Raw genomic sequence first — 18799 nt, 5'->3', positions numbered from 1 at the left:
ACCGCTCTGCGAAAATCTTGTACGCGATTCGATCGCGAAAACGAATTATCGTACAATATGTAAGCGTATTTTTATAGACGTGTAGTTCCGTTGAAAAATTCATCGCATTACGAATACATCTACGTATGCATTACGAAGAAATACACGCGAGTATAGCAGGTAGAATGTAGGGCCTCGTCGTAACAATTTACAACTGTATATTCATTGGCGGTACGTTTAAAAAGATATTTGTCTCCTTGCGAAGGAAAATGGTCGTAGCTAATTTATTACTTACGTTATTTCGTTTCGAAACATATTCCGCGAGATGCTTCGTTCGTCTTCTGAAAAAGCTTTAAACGCTTATTAAAGCTATTCGTTACATATTCTGAAATCTCTGATCTTACGACGATGAATTCTTGAAAAGGCGAAGCAAAACGATTTGAAGAAACCGAACTAGCTGCTTGGTGCGTGCAGAGTACGAACCCTTTGCTGGATCAATTAGCGATTCTACGTAGCACTTTACCACTCACGGTGTAACTCGTTCTATCGCTTCGATTCGCCATACGTAATTTATTCCTATACTCTTTCATGCCGGCTTTTACGTACAATTTAAATAATTAACTAATTTAAATAATTACAATATAATTCGCGGCAGCACGATATATCGATTCGCGTGCAATTATTGTACGCGTTTGTAAAATTTCATTTCGGTATTTTATTGGCCCACGCGCAACATACTACACCTATGTGTGTGTATGAGGTGAATCGAAGGTAGCCCAGTCTTTACGAGTTGGCGCGAGAGAATGTGCGTATAATATGCGTCAGGCGGTTTGCGAAAACTAAATTTGTAGTTTTCTGGGAAAAAGCACGTTGTTTGTCGATACCTGTAAAGAGAATAGGTGGTCGTTGATAAAACCGCGAATTTTTATGCGTTTATAGGAAATTTGAATATACAGAATATACAGAATATGGCGCTTTCTATGATACCTGGTGGGTAAAACCATTTTCTATCCGAGTTCTACTTTCTTTAATTATATCGTCAGAGATATAAATTTGCATGGAAATCCGCAGTCTATTGATAAATTGCGACCGCGTTTCTCCACATTTATCCCTTTCCGTATATGATAAATGACAGACGACACAGATCATATCGAGTGTTAACTGGATAGGAAGTTTTGCTTTTTCTTATCACAGGCACGAGAATTACGAGAATAGTGGAATAGCGGTACGTTGCCTTAACGTAATTCGAAAACGTGTAATTATGCAAAGATCGCAGCTTGTTTTCCTTTCTTTCGATGGCCGATCGAACCGTGATAAAAAGTCGCGTAATGCTCGTGATCGTAATTGCTCGGCATGCTTAGCGGCACGAACGCATAATCACGTATTTTACGGTATAATTTTATAATAAGCCCGCGAGTATTTCGGACAAAGCTCTTGGACACGTACTTTTATAATATCGCGATGTTGCTGCGTGTATTCGCCGAGGGAAAGTTTTCGGCTCGTGGAGGTTTCACCTTGTCAAAATCTTCAGGCTACAGAGATTTAACAAATCGTTTAGCGTAGACACCAAGTACACTGCCGTTCTTATTTTTCACAGAATGTAACGTAGTCCCGAATTAGAAATAATTAACAATTAAAAATGTGTCTTCAAAGGTCTTCTCCTAATATGTAATGGAAAATAATAACAAGTATTAAACATTACGAAGTTGTTTAGTCATTTAACACGTTATTATTAATTCGTTTGGTTGCCAAGCAACTTGAAATTAATAGCCAGATTATCGTGATCAATCCTAACGTTTAATACTCATAATTAAACATTTTAATATTATATAGCATTGACGAGATTTTAAATAAACAATTAAAATTTCATACGATATATGTATATCTATTAATTTATCGTTAATTGAATATTCACGTACTGCTAGTAGAAATGGATCAGTAATCGCATACTTACGAGTGGCAGTGTACACGTACGTCTGCTGTCTGAAGTTTTAGGAATTTTAGCAGCGGTGATCGAACTTTGACTTGCAGAAGTTAGGCCTGTTCGTGAATTCGAGCGGACGTAAACGCGTGGCAAACAATTCGAGGTACTATAAATATATATCTCGCCTTGTGAAAATGTTGACAACGCAGTGGCAGAAGGAAATTACAGTCTTTTAGAGATTTTTCAACCATAGAGGTTCGAGTTAACGACTTTCGATCGTATACGAATAGATGAACGCGCCTGGAAACGAAATTTTTTTCGAGTTAAGTTTGGTAATGCGCACTTTCTCCGTAAGTTTAGTAGACTATCGACTATAAACTATGGACTATCGACTATCGACCTCAACGGTTCGGTGACCGATTATTCGAGCTATTCGAGAGACCACCTTACCGTCCTCCGATCACCACGAATTTCGTTCAAACGAACGAAACTAACTGATTTCCCACGGGATAACCATGCTGGAAATTCGACGTAAATCGATCGCAAAAGCCCAGATGCGATTACGAACGAGTTGCCGTCGATTCTTAATCTCGAATGGTTCTTTAAACTCCTCTGGAGCCGTTTGTCCCATTCCTACTTTTTCTTTCCAGTTTTCCCTACCACTTTCTCGTCACAGCGACACTTTCCTCTTTTCCAGCTACGTTGCTCGTTCAGTTATCCGACACACGCGATATACGCAGCGAGACACGTGCGCTGTACGAGTGCGTTCTAAACTGTGTCGCGCGTGTCTCGCGTGTAACGTGTGCGTCATATGCGCTCTGTGTATTCTGCGTCGCATTGCTCGTCGGAAGATTTGTATCTCTATGCTGCCCGAGGCAACTGCATCTTGAAATGGCCGCTATTCCGTTCCACTAATCATATCGGAAGGGATTTACGCGTGCATGGAGTAATTGCCTCCGAACTAATTTCCTACGGCCGTTTCACTTGTTGAGAACTAATCTTCGATCTGGTTAAGCGATTGTTCCATTTTTCCCTCTACTCTCGAGACGTTTAGTCACGTACCTTTGATGCAAAGGATATATTAGACGCTGAGAAGTCACATTGATTCTTTGCACGAAATGCGAAATAGAGAAAAGCGTAGGTTACCCATAAGTAACACGATCGTTGATTTTCTACGCAAAGATAAAGTTACTTGTTAGCAATTGATCGTTCGATGGCACTTTCCTTTTTATAATTCTCCTTTTGCGGCATAATTTTAACCGATATAGCAATTACTATGTCGTAGAAAGCGATAGATAGACGGCGATAACAATTTTATAAATGATGCCTATGGCATGAAATTCAGAATGTCTTCTGTTTATCAGTTTTCGGATTAAAACGGGTGCATATACATGCACCCAGGATATACGCGATACGGCTAACTATTGGCAGAGAAATCAATTAACAACCACTTAATACTTTAATTTATTATGACTTCGTTATATCCGTTTCGCCAAGAGTATTCATTTATGTGGCTATTTTCATCTCTTAAATTCAATCGCGCGATTATCGTTTCTGGGTTACTCTAATATCCACTGGAAATTGTTTAATTATTTAGTAGAGGAACGAATATTCGAGGGAAAGTTGATCGCTTCGCGAAGGAAACAACGCCAACTACGATATCTAATTAGGATAATCAGTAAAAAAAAAAAAAAAACTCTTCGTACCACGTATTTCAATTTCTGCGATATTGGAGAATCGCTAGGAGGTAACTGCGCTAGTATCGCGAAATGTTCGCGAAAGCTTGGCTATGTTCTAGAGTTGCATACGCGAGCGGCAGAGAGATCGTGGGGAACTCGAGGAACGATACTAAATTTCCTAGCAGGTACTTAGCTTAGAAGATGTTTATTTGGGAGGGAATCGTGGTTTCAACCTTTGCAACTTTGATGCCAAATTCTCTTATCGAAGTTGAAGGAGATTATTTGTAGCTTTATCAGCAAACTACGAATCTACGTTCTATTATTAAACTATGTCGTAATAATTATTATTTCTCTTTTAAAAGCGCTTCCTTCCTTTTAGCGTCTCTTTTTTCTCGCTCGCTCGCTCTTCAAAGTCTTTCTTAAGTTATTTATCAGCGGTGATGCGTTTTTAAGATGTTCGTCGGAAGGAAATTAGTTGGACGTTACTTTGCTGTGATATAATTCATGGCGTAAACTTAACCTGTACGATACGAAGGGTAGAGAATGTGCTTACGCGAATGAGCGATCAAGATATCCAACGATGGATAGTGACCCGAGGTCATGTGGCTATCAGGTGTCGTAGGATTGATTAGAAGTGATAATCAGCGATTACCGTCTTTCTATCGATTCTATAGACGATTCTGTCTAAGACGATAAGGCCTCATACTAATGACGGAATCTAAAAATAAGAGAATCGTATTTTTCCGACAATTTCGCCGATACCAAAAAGAAAATTGTTTAATTTCTACGAAACTTTGGTATTCGAGGTAAGACTCAATACAAATAACTCTGTTTAAGAGTTCATGACTACCAGTTGCTAACTGTTTGCGCATTTCCAACGATTCTAAACGTCGATGAAATATCAAACGTGCCGCTGTTTCTCAGAAGGAACGAGACTCGCGTGGAAGATTTGTCACTGTAATCGATTGCAGATGTAACGCCGACGTTCGAGAATTAATAACGGAGAATCAAGCGAAACAACTGGCACGATAGAATCGCACGTATGGCGATCTGTAGAACGATTCGATGTAAATAGTACGACTACGTGTTTATTTGAATTTTCATACACGCTATTCACAGCCACGTGTGAACGAAGAAGAGAACTTCTTGCAAGATGCTCGAGTAGCATTGTTCCGGCAGAGTTCGACCAAGTTTTGAGACAGAAACGAAAGAAGAAAGTTGGGCGTGAAAGTCGGAGTAGTCCTGTTCGGAAAGCATCGAAGAAAATCGAGATATCGTCTAGATCGCGAGGCTGAAAGTTTTTTTCGCGTCAGTCGTATCAGAGCCAACTTCCATCTATACCATCGTTCGGAACAGCTACTTCTCCTTAACGATGCGACGGTATTTCACTCGTACAGCTTATATAACTTGGGAATGTCTGTGGCGTATCGTTCGAAAGGATAACGCGGTATATATCCGGATTCGGATAGCGCGGATATGAAATCGGAGAAACAGGTAGAGAGATTTTTTAACGGATCGAAAGGGAGAAAAAAAAAAGCGGTAGCGTATCCATTCCGGCGTACGGAATAGATGCTCGGTAGGTCGTGTTACACCTTCATCGTCCGAGGGTGTAAGGGGTGATGGCAGATCGATGACCACGCGAGGGTGTTGAACGCACGTGACGTCACAACACACACAGTGGTAGGAAATCGGGGTTAGACAAGCCTAGGCTCGGTACGACACTGCTTAGACGCCGTCTCTTCTCTATCCGGTTGTTTCAGCCACGTTTTACCGACACCTACTGTGGCGCGTTGGCCGGAAACGTGTCCAGAAGCGACAGAAACCACGTTGTTTCGTTACAAGGCATTATTACGTTTGATGCTCGCACGTGAACGTTAACGCCAGCGTTAACGCGAACGTGAACGCGAGTGCGAACTCTAATATGAACGCGAAAGCGAACGCAATCGCGAGCGTAAGCATGAATACATCTGTGCACACACAACAGCGGAAACACGAGCACGTTTACTTAGTTATGCATTTTCACGGCAGTCGCAAGCACGAATGATCTCGCGTTCTCGTAGAAGGCGTATTCGGTGCGAGCAACCCGACTACAGCAGCCTTGCCAGCCGCGTGTATCAGCTACAGAGAAGCGGAGACGGTCTTTTTGGTACTCGTGGTCTCTACGCTCTGCTGAACACTCGCTCTCCGACCTACTAATTTAGCGGATTAATTAGCCGAGACACTAAGACTTGCCGGAAAGGCGGAAATCCAGACGTCCCAACGGAAAATTTCTGTCGTATTACCGAATCTCTAGGTTTTCTTCGCGGCGATCCTACGCGAGTTTGAGTAAACTTTGGTAATCGGATTAAAACGTTAATCGGACTGCCAGCGACCGGAATTACTTCGGAACGAGATCTCGCTTATACGTAAAGTGGATCGTTAAATTTCGCGAGAAACTCCCGTGAAACAACGTTCCTCCTTTCTTGATACAATTTCTCTTCGATTTACCGATAATTAACATAATTTTATATGCTTCTAACGCGATTTAACACCGGATATTATGTTTACCAACAATTTCGGTACTCCATGCCCGCCGGTTAATTATATCACTGATAATCGATAATCGATGATTAGCAACTTGCAGGAAAATTGAAAATCAAACATTCGTCCATTAATTTCGATATTGCCTACATTTAATTATCTTCTTCTTAGTTGGTCCTCTTAGTTCTTCGTACCACACCTTCGTCTCCATAAATTCTTCATTTCGCTTTCGATGTAGCGCGTTTCTGTACTCGAACATTTTGAAATCGTTAAAAACTTTGAAACGTCCCGTGAATGCCGCAGCGCTGATTCTACTTCTGGGACGACGCAGCGTAAATAAAAAACACGGCAGAAACGTTGTTATCGATTAACCTGCTTTCCCGGAGAAATCCATTTGCTTCCTGAAAGCAGAAGCCTTCCCTACGATCTTGTTTTATTTTTCATATTTTTCCTCGTTGCGGCATTCGTTGGTAACCGATTGGTTTAGAAATTACGTCAGTGTTTACGCCCGTTTCTCATTGTGCTTTCATTTTTCATTCGAAAGCGTACAATAGATTTCAGGCGTTGTTATGTTACAACGTAATCGCGTTAATGATTTGCGGGGCATCCGCGCTAATGATCGCCGACATTCTCTGGCGCGGAAGGGCGAGGATGGAAAGTGGCGAGAGGTTGCTACGGATCGAGAATGTAATTGCGTTCTACGATTAAAACTGGAAATTCGCTCGTGCGCAATCCGAAACGCACGTGATTCTACGTTTTTTGTTCCAAAGTATAGCATTGTACAGCACATCGACGTATAACAATCCTACGAGTCAAATTACATATTAGCAAAAACAGTTGCCGATGAAAATCGATTTTACGTTTTACTAATCGCGACTGTTATTTTAATCAATTTTAATATTCATCTTACCGTATTGTAATCGTTGTTATTCCGTTCCACGCACGCTAGAAACGATTTCGCAATGCAGATTTAAATTTTGCCAGTTTCCTATCTATTCATCTAAAATTCGTTCGATCGAATTCACGTTGTTAAACTGTGAACGCCATCGTATAATTATTATAATTTACCGTGTCGTAACAATCATGGCAAATAGTTTCAACAAATATTTATTACGTATAGATACATCGAGTCGCAAAATACAACATTTATCGTCATGTTTCCTACGAAATCCGTAATCATCTTAATACTTACGAACCCGAGCGTATATATCCTCGAGATGGTCTATTTTTCTCTTGAAATTATCGAAAGGGGGAAGATATATTAGGTCGTGCGAAAAGTTTCTTTCGTTTGATAAGGAAATAATAGACGCACGGTGTTTTTCGTTTTATATCGGTTTATCGAATTATGCAGGAACATAGTAATAGAAATAGAACGAAATGTATCACGCCTGATTCAATAAAATAATATAAAACAAAAATTGTTGTTCGTCTATTGTCACCTTATGAAACGAAACAAACTTTTCGGACAACCTAATATTTTGAACGCCGTTGCGGTCTGCGTTTCGAAATACAAAGTATGCGATTTGCGCCAATTTCGAAAGACGACGAGCAATTGTTGCATAATTATACCATTGACGTTGGCTTTCGATACAGTAGCGTCACGAGCTACAACTTTAATTAGCCCTCCATTGTATCGCTGACAGTAATAACGGAAGCGGTGAATAGAGAAGATTAGATTAGAACTAATGCAATTCGCCAAGACAGTCAATAGGTGGCTATAGGACACGTGGAATAGAGAACGGTGAAACCTATGCGGATACAAACAGTCGATACTATGCCGTGCGTCTTCCTCGTCTTATTCGTACAATTAACACGTAATTGTTGGCCCCGAAGTATCGAGAGGTGGTAATTAAAACGGAGAGATGTAATCTGAAATATCGGATAAAGTTGTTATATATGGTGTTGGTGCGTAGAGGCGAGGTATGTCTCGTGGTTTGATCGAAACAGCTTCTCTTAAAGCGAAAGATTTCACCGAGCCGAGTTTCAAGAAGATACCCTACTTGTAATTCCGTGATACATAAACGTTTGTAGAAGGCAAGTAATAAGATTCCTTTAGCGAAGTTGGTGAAAAGTAAACGTTTACGAAGAAAAGACCTGGTCGATATAGTAAACAGTAATATATAGAGTATTGCTGGTTTTCGGTAACACGCCAGAAATTACAATAACAAAAATGTATTCGTGGAAATCGATGCTTCGCTTTTGCGCTAGTTTCGTCGTTGATTATTTTTCAATTTTTCTCCTCTGCGAAGAAGAAACGTTTCGACGGATTATACGAATAAAGACTTGAGATACTCCGTGAAAGACTGTCGAACTCTAGGACGTCTCGCCTATCGAACTTTAGGACGACTCGCCTATCGAACTTTAGGACGACTCGCCTATCGATTTCTTGTTCGGAAAATCGCCTTGCAAGCCGCTGTTTACTTAACTATGCAGAGACAAAAGCCACGGTGCAGAAGCCCGGTAAAAGGGCGAAACGTTGAAGGAGAAGCAGAAGGAAAAGGAAAGATAAGGAATACGACTGACGCAGAAGAGTGTGTAGTGGCGTACACCGAAGAAGCGGTAGACCGGATTAGCATAGATATTGAGCACTCGACGGTCCAGCAGGGGAAAAACATTTTGGACTTCGTTACTGTGTTAGCTTACCCATCACTTCCATCCGCCATCTCTCTTTCCCTCTCTCAAAGTATCTGCGAATAGATCTCCATTCTCTTTTCCTCGCGTCCTCGATAAATCGTTCCGTCTCGCTTGATAGATAGGCAGACCTTGCAACTGCACTACCAAATTCACACACAATTGATAGATTACGATACTCTTACTTACTCCAAGTAAAATTCTAAAGCTTTTGTAGCGCTCTATCTAGACGGGAAAAATTCCATTGCCTTGTCCGATTCTTGAAAAAAAAGAAAAAAATAAAGAATATCCAAGTACGTTTGTTGAAAACGTGACTCGGGGAAGCCGAAGCCGGTAAAAAGCCTTTAACGATAGGCCCATGATTAAAGTTCAGGGTTACATTGCGCACTCGCGATAATGAGAAACTCAGGCAGAAGTCCGAGTTTGCTCGTGCAGGTAATCACGGAGGTATAACCGCAGAGTATAACGAGTTACAGCAGTTGGATCAAGCCGCCATCTGTTCGGTATCCGTTTCAAGCCTCGTCGACCATTTTCAAAGCTTCCTGTTATTCTAGGTTTAGGATATGATGTGCTACGTAAATGCGGAATTATAAATTGAGCACGAAATTCGAGTATCGCTGGTCGTATCTGAAAAATTCAAATTCACCTCTCTCTATTGTTACGCTACAGCCGACATTTTCAACATTTATGCGAAAGGTTCGCGATTGCCGAAAGACGATTAACGTTGTATTCATCTCGAATTAAATTTTCATCTTCGTGAAATAAATTTTCTGCAAACTACTGCTTAGTTGACCACCGCTGGCCTCGAATTAGCACAGGCTCCATTATTTAAATTCAACGGATATAAAAGAAGGATCAACGTTAAGTCGCACTCGGAGATATTGGCTGCCGAAGCCTGTCTGCGCGGAAGATTCTGCAGTCTCGTCTGAAAGGAAAAGGAACGAAGGGAATCTGGAAAAATCGGTCTAATAAAATTCTGTCAGTGCGATAGTGTCGCAAAAAGCGATAAGACGAGCGCTTTAAGTTTTTATATTCCAGAACTGTTACGCAGGTATAAGCAAAGAGCTTCCTTACGTACCGAAATATTATGTTATTTCATCTTCGCGTGTGATATTTGACGATAACGAGATTAAGAGAGCCCTCGTCTTATCAATCGAGGGAGAGAAAGAGAGAGAGAGAGAGATAGCTATCTACGAAGGAAATTGTAATTTGACGTAGCTGACGCAATTCGGACGAATTGAATTGTCGCGAAAGCAGAAGGAAAATCTTAAATCGATATATCTGGTTCCGATGGTTGAGAAAAATAAGCGGTACTGTCTCGTTTCTCGAGGTTGTGGCTGGACTAGCGCCAGGAAATCGCGAAATTGATAAAATTTGCCAAGTAGAGCCAGCATTCCTTTTCCTAGCTTGTTCCGGTAAGATGGTAGTTTTACTGGGTCAACAAACCTACTAGGAAAAATTGGCAAATTGTCACGACTATCGTAACATATATCTCGCATTCGTTATTATTTCGCGGTGAGTTTCCTCCACTTCTTATGCGTTAGATCGTGCTCCTCGTTCCCGTTACCTCGGCGACCATCAACGCATGTTCCTTCCATTTGCTTTCCTCGTTCGGTCGAGAAAAACCTGGCGAAAGGAGACGGTAATACATTTGCAATTCACGGCCACGAGCTCGATAAAGTTCGTCCAGATGGGAAGAGTGAAAAACTACGCGAAGAAGAACTCTGCCGTCATTGCTTATCCGTTGTTTTATTATAGAACGTTGCAGGTATTTCGTACTGCTGTGAAACAAACATACGCATCGTGACGCGCGCTTTGCTTCCCGTACACACACCTTTGCGTTCGGTCTTTTTCTCGTACTGCTTCGCCACAGCACTCTTCGTCCGTTTTGTTTTAGTGCAAACTACAGCCTTTAAAAAAAAAAAAAGATCGAAATTGCCGGAACGGTGGGATGGGAAGGACAGCGTGGCTGTAACAAGCCGACCCGAAGAAATTATATTTTATGATTGCCGCAGCGTTTAAGCCGCCTACAGCGCAATGCACGCGCGCAATTATTCCATGCATTCTAAGCTGCGATTATGACTGTTGGCCTGCTCTCCACTGCCGGCCTCTTCTTCCACTCTACACCCTTTTCTCGCATTTCATTATCCATAAATTTGAACTGTATAAAGTAGCACTTTTTACAATGTTGTTTCTCCGCATTCGCTTCATCCCTTATTTACATGATTTGAAGATTTACGCCTTTTTCCTCTCGCATCGGCTTCACTTTCTACAGGACTTTGACGAATTTGCATCATTTTTCGTTGTAATACTCTTTTCTCTTTTAATAAACACCAACGATAGTGCGCAACATGCATTAAAAAAACGGCACATAACTCGTATATTTATTAAATTTACTATTTCCGTACAACGATTCGAAACTCTGGATATCATAGGGTTAATATAAAAAGCAATTAGATTCTACGTTTAATGCTTGTTAAAATGTCTACCTGTTAAAACGCGTAACAAGATTTTCATCACCGTGAATGTTATTTTAATATACGATAGTAATCTCGATATATGCAGCTTTTGGTTTGACATGAAATTGCACTGGATATAAAATTTGATTCTCTTTCATTTAAACGTGACAGAGGTGTAGGTATCGGGAAATCACGATCATAGTGACGAGGAATTTTTTGTCACTGTTTTCTACGAGAAAGTTTCGTGTTTTTGCTTCCTCTTTCGTTGAAATCTTTCTCTCTGCAATCTCCGATCTCGCGCATGAGGGAGATTCGATCCTTTGTTGCCGATGAACCGGACGGCAAAGTTCTCGTCAACGCGAAGCAGCTTTCAAGATTGCCTACGATGTCACGTCACTGTACAAAATCGGGATCCTCGAAGACGATATTGCCAACTTCCTTTCCTTGGTTTTCCGCATTTTCCTTCTTTCCTTTCTTTCGTGATCTAAGCGTCGTCATTGGACCGTCTTTAGACAAACTTGCATAAAATCCTACCCTTCCTCTTCTTCTTCTTCTCCAGTTTCCTATTCTTTGCATTTTACGGATTAATTATGCAAGAATGTTGGATCGTAGAAAAGTTTCTACTCGCAGAGCAATTCGATGGTTCTTTTCTCCTAAAACTTTCTACGCGATTCTACGCATGCCGATGCTCACATGCATTTTACGTGTCGTTCCTCACGCGTTATCGTTGACGTAAACCCTCGTTCGGTTTTGTATTTTAAATTGGCATATAAATTTGCAAATAAGTATGAAAGATTATTCCATGTTCTCGATAATAACGTTTGCCACTTTCCCGGTGAAACTCTTGATTCGATCGGGGAAACGTTATCACCTATTCGGCTGCATATTAGAGAGGCTAAACGCGCGAGCTTAACCGAGCTTACGCTTGTAAAAGCTGGAAACGCGTGATCGAAGAATGGCTTGGAAAATCGCGCTTCGAAATACCGAATTAACGTCCGGCGATGCGTGAATTGACATTGCAAACGAGTTAGATGTTTCGCGAACAAGGGAGGAGGACAGTCAACGACAAAGTTCTCGTTGTAATTTCGCTACGATCGATCCAAGCAATAGAATTCGTTTAAATTTGTACATTTGTTACTATTGTATTATCCGCATCAGGTGAGAAACGGGCGCATCTAAATACGAGCGTCGATAACATACAATATTTGTATAAATCTTCAATTCGTCTTTAATTTTAAAACGTTCGTTTAATATTCTAATTTGTATGAATTAAATCAAATTCGATTGTCTTTATCGAATTTGCTTTAGCTTCGAGTTATTCGAGAAGACCCGATAATTAATTTATCGTTCGAGCAGTGTCGGGTTTCTGAAATTAATTGTAATTCTTGTTATTAAATATCAAGCCTTCGATCGCGGTTGTTCTAAACTGCGTTTGCAGTTTGTAGAGCTCTTCGATTCATCGGAACAGTTTGACACTCCCAATCATACTTAGTTTGACCTGATTCGATGATATTCCGTGAAATGTTTCCGGATTACAGACCACGTAATATGATAAAGGCATTGACAAAACCGTATTGAATACACGATCGGCCATTAATATACGATGGACAGTTCGTCAGAGCGTCGATTGTTCTGAAATTACTTTCAATCGGATTCATTTTTCACAAAAGAATCGAAATAAGCGAGAAGCGAGGATGAGAACGGGCGTTTGATAATGTTTAAAGCTTTGCAAGTAAGATGGAATGTTAAACCGACCTATTTAAACGAGCGTATGTGGGTCAGGATATCCGAGTCCCTGCTTCACGATGTCTAAAAAGAACGGCGTAGAGTGGGAAGCGAGTAGCCTACAGCGACGAGAGAATAAAAGAAGAAGCCGTTCGTACAATTATTGTAAGAGCGTCTATAGTAGGACGACAAATCTCTCGACGACGTTACCTCGACGTTTCTGACAGTCTCGCGTAAGCCGATTACTGTTCCGCAAGATAAATTAAAACTTAAGTTTTTCAAAGAGAACTACACGTGTATGTGTACGCGTATAGTTGTGTCATTTGTCACCGTTTTTTGCATATCAATGTTATTCTCTTGGACGATTCATCACCAGCACGGAAAGTAACGAAAGATATGGAGTATAATTTGGAATAAGCTAGGATTTATGGATAGCCGTAAATTCATTCGCGCTACATTTTCGGCAATATGAATTTTTTGTTCGAACGCCAAATAGGTTTCTATATCTCGTATCGTATGATAAATTGTAATTTTCGCTCTCACAAATATATTATTTATCGCGAGATAATTACACTCTGTATAATATTATTTTCCTCTTCCGGTCGTCGTTCTATTGTCGCCACTCGAATTAAATCAGCCTGCGTCAGAAAGAGTTTGCTATTTCTAAATGTTACATCGCAGCCAGGCAACGCAGCTTATTTGTATGTCCGCATAAATTCTCTGACGCGGAAACCTCCTAATGTTAATTCGAAACAAAAGCACGACCGTCGCGAGGGTCCAACGAAGTCTAGCCGAGAGTGAACGTACAGAAGCGTCGTGGTAGAGGTAGAGGTTCCGGAAACGCGACGGGGATGCAGGGAATTGTGGGGTCTTGCAATGGGGTAGCGCATTCGGTACGGTACGACAACGGAACTGGGGTTTTGTTCGAGGGATGCGAGAGGAGGTTGCCGGAATATCCACCGCAACAAGGTGCAGTTGGAAAAAGGGAATGACAAAATGAAGAAAAAAAAATAGAAGCCACAGAATCGGCGCATAAAAGCCAGTACGAACAGCCTGGAAGGATAAATAGTAAAAAATGTAGCTCGACCGCGAATTAGAAATTTTCAGTTTTTCTCCTTGCTAACAATTCTACGGCCGCATTACTTAAACTCGAGGGTTTCGATGGTAATGTTCTTTCGCACGCTGCTACAACTTTTCCTTCAAATTAAATATCATCGAATCGGATAGAAATTGCCGCTTTAGATTTACTACGAATGTAACATGGAACTATGGAATTTTTTAAACGATCAGTGCGACGGTGTAGTTATAGATTTCGAAATAGAAATCGCGCTTTTGGCCTTTATCCGTTTAAAATTAACCTTCGAATTTTTCAGTTAAAGGAATTATTCGCGGAAACGAGGGAGAAGAACAGGTCTACCGCCGGAAGAAATTTGGATAGGAAAGGAGGATCTGTCGTTTAATACGTGCTCGCCTCTTTTCCTCCTTTCTTTCAAAGTAGCTGAGTAGTTGTTTAATTCTTAACGAGATGGCTGCTGAAGGAACTTAATTGTAAGAAGCTTTTGTCATTATATCGGATATCTTTCTTTGTTTTCTTCCTGTTCGCGGAGCAGGCAAAGTTTCGATCCTTTGACAGATCTAAGTTAATGCATTTAATAACGTTCTGCAGACGTGCTACGATACTTAAATATTTTTTTTCTGTTTCCAGTAAGCTGCTTTCCACATTTACTTTATTTCGTTCGGTAACGATGGCGCGACAATTCGTGTATAAATCCAGTATTGACGCGTCGCCGATATTTGCTAGTATATCATAGAAATCCGCATCGATCATAGAAATTCAGCGATATAGGCATCAAAGGATATAGGTAAGTGTAGATACATATGAATATATATATACACACACATACATATATATACATATACACGATAATATACATATATATGTCGTAGGCCGATAACTCATTTTCCATTGGAGAATCGATTCGAGGAGAGTCGCATAGATCGATTCGATGTTCACTGGGTGGAGTGCGCTGCTCATACTCGCACGTTTAACGCGAGTGCCCGTCGTCACGTGTCCCGTCGAAAATAAGTATCGTCTACTGATAAATGTGCCCGAAGCATTGGCGGTGAAACATGGTTAGCTACGTACAGGGGAAATTCCATTGGTCTCGCGTAGATATTTTCCTCGATTCCCGTGAAACACGCGACCGACCGCGTTACAGTGCGAGTACCCTACACATCACGCTTGTACGCCTATACGCGCATGGAACGAAGAGATCGCTTTATACTGCTTCGTTCTACGTGCACCGTAAAAATGCAAAGCAGGCTTGCACGTCAGCGCATACATCAGCATACACGTGCACACGAGACAGCCGTGCCGTCGCTGCCATGGGACCTGGACGTAGAAGCGGAGGGGGTCGTTTACCCCGCACTGCCACTCCGCTATCAACTTGCTCCGATATTATCGACAAAAGGTAATTTTCTAGGGTACGGTGCAATTTGACGTACCGATTTTCCTATTCATTTGTCATACATCTTTGTCTTTGATTTATCTCTTCCTCTTCCTTTCTTCTCTCGCTATCTTTTTTCGTTTCTCGTTTCGTTAATTTGCTTCTTTTCGGCTTAATTTGAGATTTTAATGGCAAACCACAGTGGATTTTCACTACAAATCATGCTTTATTCCTTGTACTTTTGCATAATATGCTTAGTAACCCAATGTACTTTTACTACGTGTTTATTTGTTTAAAGTAGTCACTTCCATGCTATGTCCATTTTTCATCGAGAAACACGGTTATCTGCATTTCATAAATTCAGCATCGATCCCTTGAATCCGCAAGTGTGGCCTTTGATTCTCGATATACGTAGGTAGGGGACGGTTCTCAAACAGCCAGAAAACCTGACAAAGTGCCTCGTTCGATTCTCGTTCTCTTCTGTCTCCGATCAGTTGCTCGAACGAGCGGTCAAGCCACGTTTCGTCGAGTTACGATCCCTTTGTTAGGTCCCTGACTAAGGGTAAAAGAATTTGATTGCTCACTGCGGTTAGGTTTTATATTACGCGATAAATCGAAAGGGTACGTGCGACTTTCGGACATTTTACACGTACCCTTCGCGAGTGACACAGACCAAAGAACGTGTTCGCAAACATTTAGGCATTAAACGAGTTACTTAAACAAGATGATCTTCAACACCATTATGTAGTAAAATTAATTTGCTTACGAGTTTCTGTGTTGCTTGGAAATGGCAAATGTGTACCGTTTAGAGCCAGCAGAGTCACGCAATGTCGTCCATGTAAAGAAAAAGTGGACAGTGGTAACTACCTATCTAGGCAAAGATGAAACAACGAGAGTTCGTGAGGGAGCCAAGTATGGAAGAGGCAAACGTAGAAAACGAAGGGGTATCGAGGATCCCATAGGAAATCGCCGGGTATACAAGCCTCTGTTCGAGTCTGACGGAACAAAGCCGGTATAATGGGCCAGCTGGTGCACACGCAGCAACCGTCCTGGAATTTCGCTCGCTCGGTTATTCTTGCTACAGCGTATTGGTTATATGCCGTATCTCTTCCGTGCAACACACGATATTCGACGCAGTGAGAACAGGACTGTTGCTCGCAGTAGACTCGCAACGTCGTATCGGTGATGCGACCCAACGCGTATCCGTTTTCGCGAGAGATTAGTCTTTGAACGAACACGATGCATCCCAGAACGATCGCTAATCTCATTCCATTTACGTTTCTATTCGCTGCACGAACGTCTTGTAAAACTCTTGCTGCTCGATGACATTCGCGATACACGGAACGTTCCTGCAGCTCCCGTCGCTTTGTGCAAAACTGCTCCAAGACCATAGATATTTTCGAGACTGTTGTTCTGATCGATTCAGGGGGCGCTGTATCTCGCAGAAAAGAAGAAGAACGGGCAAAGTGTTGGACCGAATCGTTGTAGCATGTATTACGAGGAGTACATTGGAGTTGAGTTCGCTCGAGAAAATAGCCAGTAGATACATTTTCGCTTTCTAATAACGCTACATGTCTAAACAGTGCACGGTGCACTTCATCCGCGATCAAGCGAGCACAGAGGAGAATTACGAAAAGAAATATAGTAAAGAGAGAAAGAACAATGCTTGGTGGTTTCACGCTGAGAATCGTCGGTAAAAGAAAATCGATAATATATACGTACATTGGTGTAGAAGTAGAAGGATATGTACATGGAATGGACGTACCAGCTACGGAAGCTTGGAATACCATATGGTTCGAGTCTCAGCAAGATTTTATACCGCTATTATTTCTACGTTCCCTCGATCGCCTTTATCTAGAGCAATTCGTAGCCATACTACTTTTCAAATTCTCATTGATCGCTTGGCTCTCGTTTTTCATCCCTTTTTCCTTTTTTCCGTTTTACTTTCTTATTCGGATATTTCTTCCGGTTTATCCGAGATATATATCGATACGTTTGAACTGAAACTGTTCATCGAGCAACGAAGATCCGTGTCCATCCGATTTTGCACTGTTTTACCATTAGCGTGCTGCATCGTCGTTTGTCGAATGTCCAAATGTCGTTTAGATTCCATCGCAGCGTTTCATTTCGAAGTGATGTAAACTGAGTAGCAAACGAGTATTTGCCCGTTCATCGATTTATACGGCAAGAGGAAGAGGGTCAGAAACTCTTTCAAACACTGCTCTTCCAATGTACATCGACCAACTGTTCTCTCTTTCTATCTTCTTTCATTGAAGTTTTATCGAAACTTGAATCAATATACTTATGCTTCTCTCTATTGCTTTAGAAATCTTCCAAACATTTTTATTTTGCAATTTTTTTCTTACTTTTCCAGAGAAAGCGTACATCTCGTGATATCCGCTCTTGTTTAACCAAATGTCTTTCGTTCTCGTTAGATGAAACGTTGAACGTGCTAAATCATGTTTATCACGATCGAACCGAACTTTCGTTTGCCAGTAATAATGACCTGGTTGCTGTATACTTTGAAATTCGAGCAACGGCGTATGAAATATATCCGACGAAAGTTTCGGCCGAATTCGATACAACTTTCTAGAGCTCTGTTGCACGTAGTGAAACAGCGTATGCCATTCGTAATCGCTAGAAGCTGTAATCCAAATTACATATTTTCGTTACTAGGCAATTTCCATTCGAGAATGTTCGTTTTAAGGTTTGAGATTTTTACCTATCTGTTACTTTCCTGTCACCATATTGAATTTGTTCGTGCTGGTCGATGACGTGAAAGGTAGAAACGGACGTTTCTCTCGACAGTGTTGACAACGATGAAGAGAAAGCAGATTTCAAGGGTGTTTTCCCTTTAATAATTTCTAGAAGGGTGGTAACGAGAAAACGAGTAGTACGAAGAGTAAGTAGGCTGGAAAGAGGTAAGGCGAAACCAGGTAGAATGGGATGCTGCGAGTAGAAAGAAGGAAGGCTGACCCGGCCCGAGAAACTGGCTTTTATTTTCCTTCCAGTGTCATCTCTTCTTCGAGTGCTAGCTATGCGCCGAAATAAGACGAAAACCCTCTGTGTTCCTAGCACGATTTCTTCAAGTATCTCACCTCTTTACTCGCCCTTTCTCCATCGCCGCTCTCTGTCTTTTTTGCTCCGGTGCTCGATGATGAATCACTCGCTGTATTTCTCTCGTTTCTCCGATCGTTCTATCTTTCACACTTTTCTGCATGAATTGTAATCGATCGCTGATGCTTTAGTTATTATCTCTTTTATTATTATTTTTATTTTTTTTTTTTTTTATTGTTTTCATCGATGGAATTAGATAGTTTGAATCGTCGAATGAAATTCAATTCCGTTTCTCGCAAAATTGTTTGTTACAGGAATTCGGTAGCGTAGGACTTGGAATATTAAGAATACCTTTTAGGGAATAAGATATGAGCGATG

At 41.2% G+C, this 18799-nt stretch overlaps 2 protein-coding genes across 4 annotated transcripts in view; one reads left to right on the top strand and one right to left on the bottom strand.

Moving 5' to 3' along the window:
• The window catches only part of LOC117205517, a 142686-nt gene that overhangs the window by 3986 nt on the left and 119901 nt on the right, over positions 1 to 18799 (top strand). For both annotated transcript variants that reach the window (XM_033443988.1, XM_033443995.1), the window contains exons 2-4: positions 14291 to 14465; positions 14623 to 14779; positions 14865 to 15388. In XM_033443988.1, coding sequence (XP_033299879.1) covers positions 15178 to 15388 — 211 coding nt within the window. In that variant the 5' untranslated portion in view covers positions 14291 to 14465; positions 14623 to 14779; positions 14865 to 15177. The remainder of the gene's footprint in view (positions 1 to 14290; positions 14466 to 14622; positions 14780 to 14864; positions 15389 to 18799) is intronic.
• The window catches only part of LOC117205436 (tyrosine-protein phosphatase Lar), a 278404-nt gene that overhangs the window by 214345 nt on the left and 45260 nt on the right, over positions 1 to 18799 (bottom strand). The window lies entirely within an intron of this gene.

The sequence above is a fragment of the Bombus bifarius genome, unplaced genomic scaffold (assembly GCF_011952205.1).
Source record: "Bombus bifarius isolate JDL3187 unplaced genomic scaffold, Bbif_JDL3187 scf7180000007966, whole genome shotgun sequence".
NCBI lineage: Eukaryota > Metazoa > Arthropoda > Insecta > Hymenoptera > Apidae > Bombus > Bombus bifarius.
Note: the sequence above shows the minus strand (reverse complement) of the source record. Positions and strands in the feature narration are given on the sequence as shown.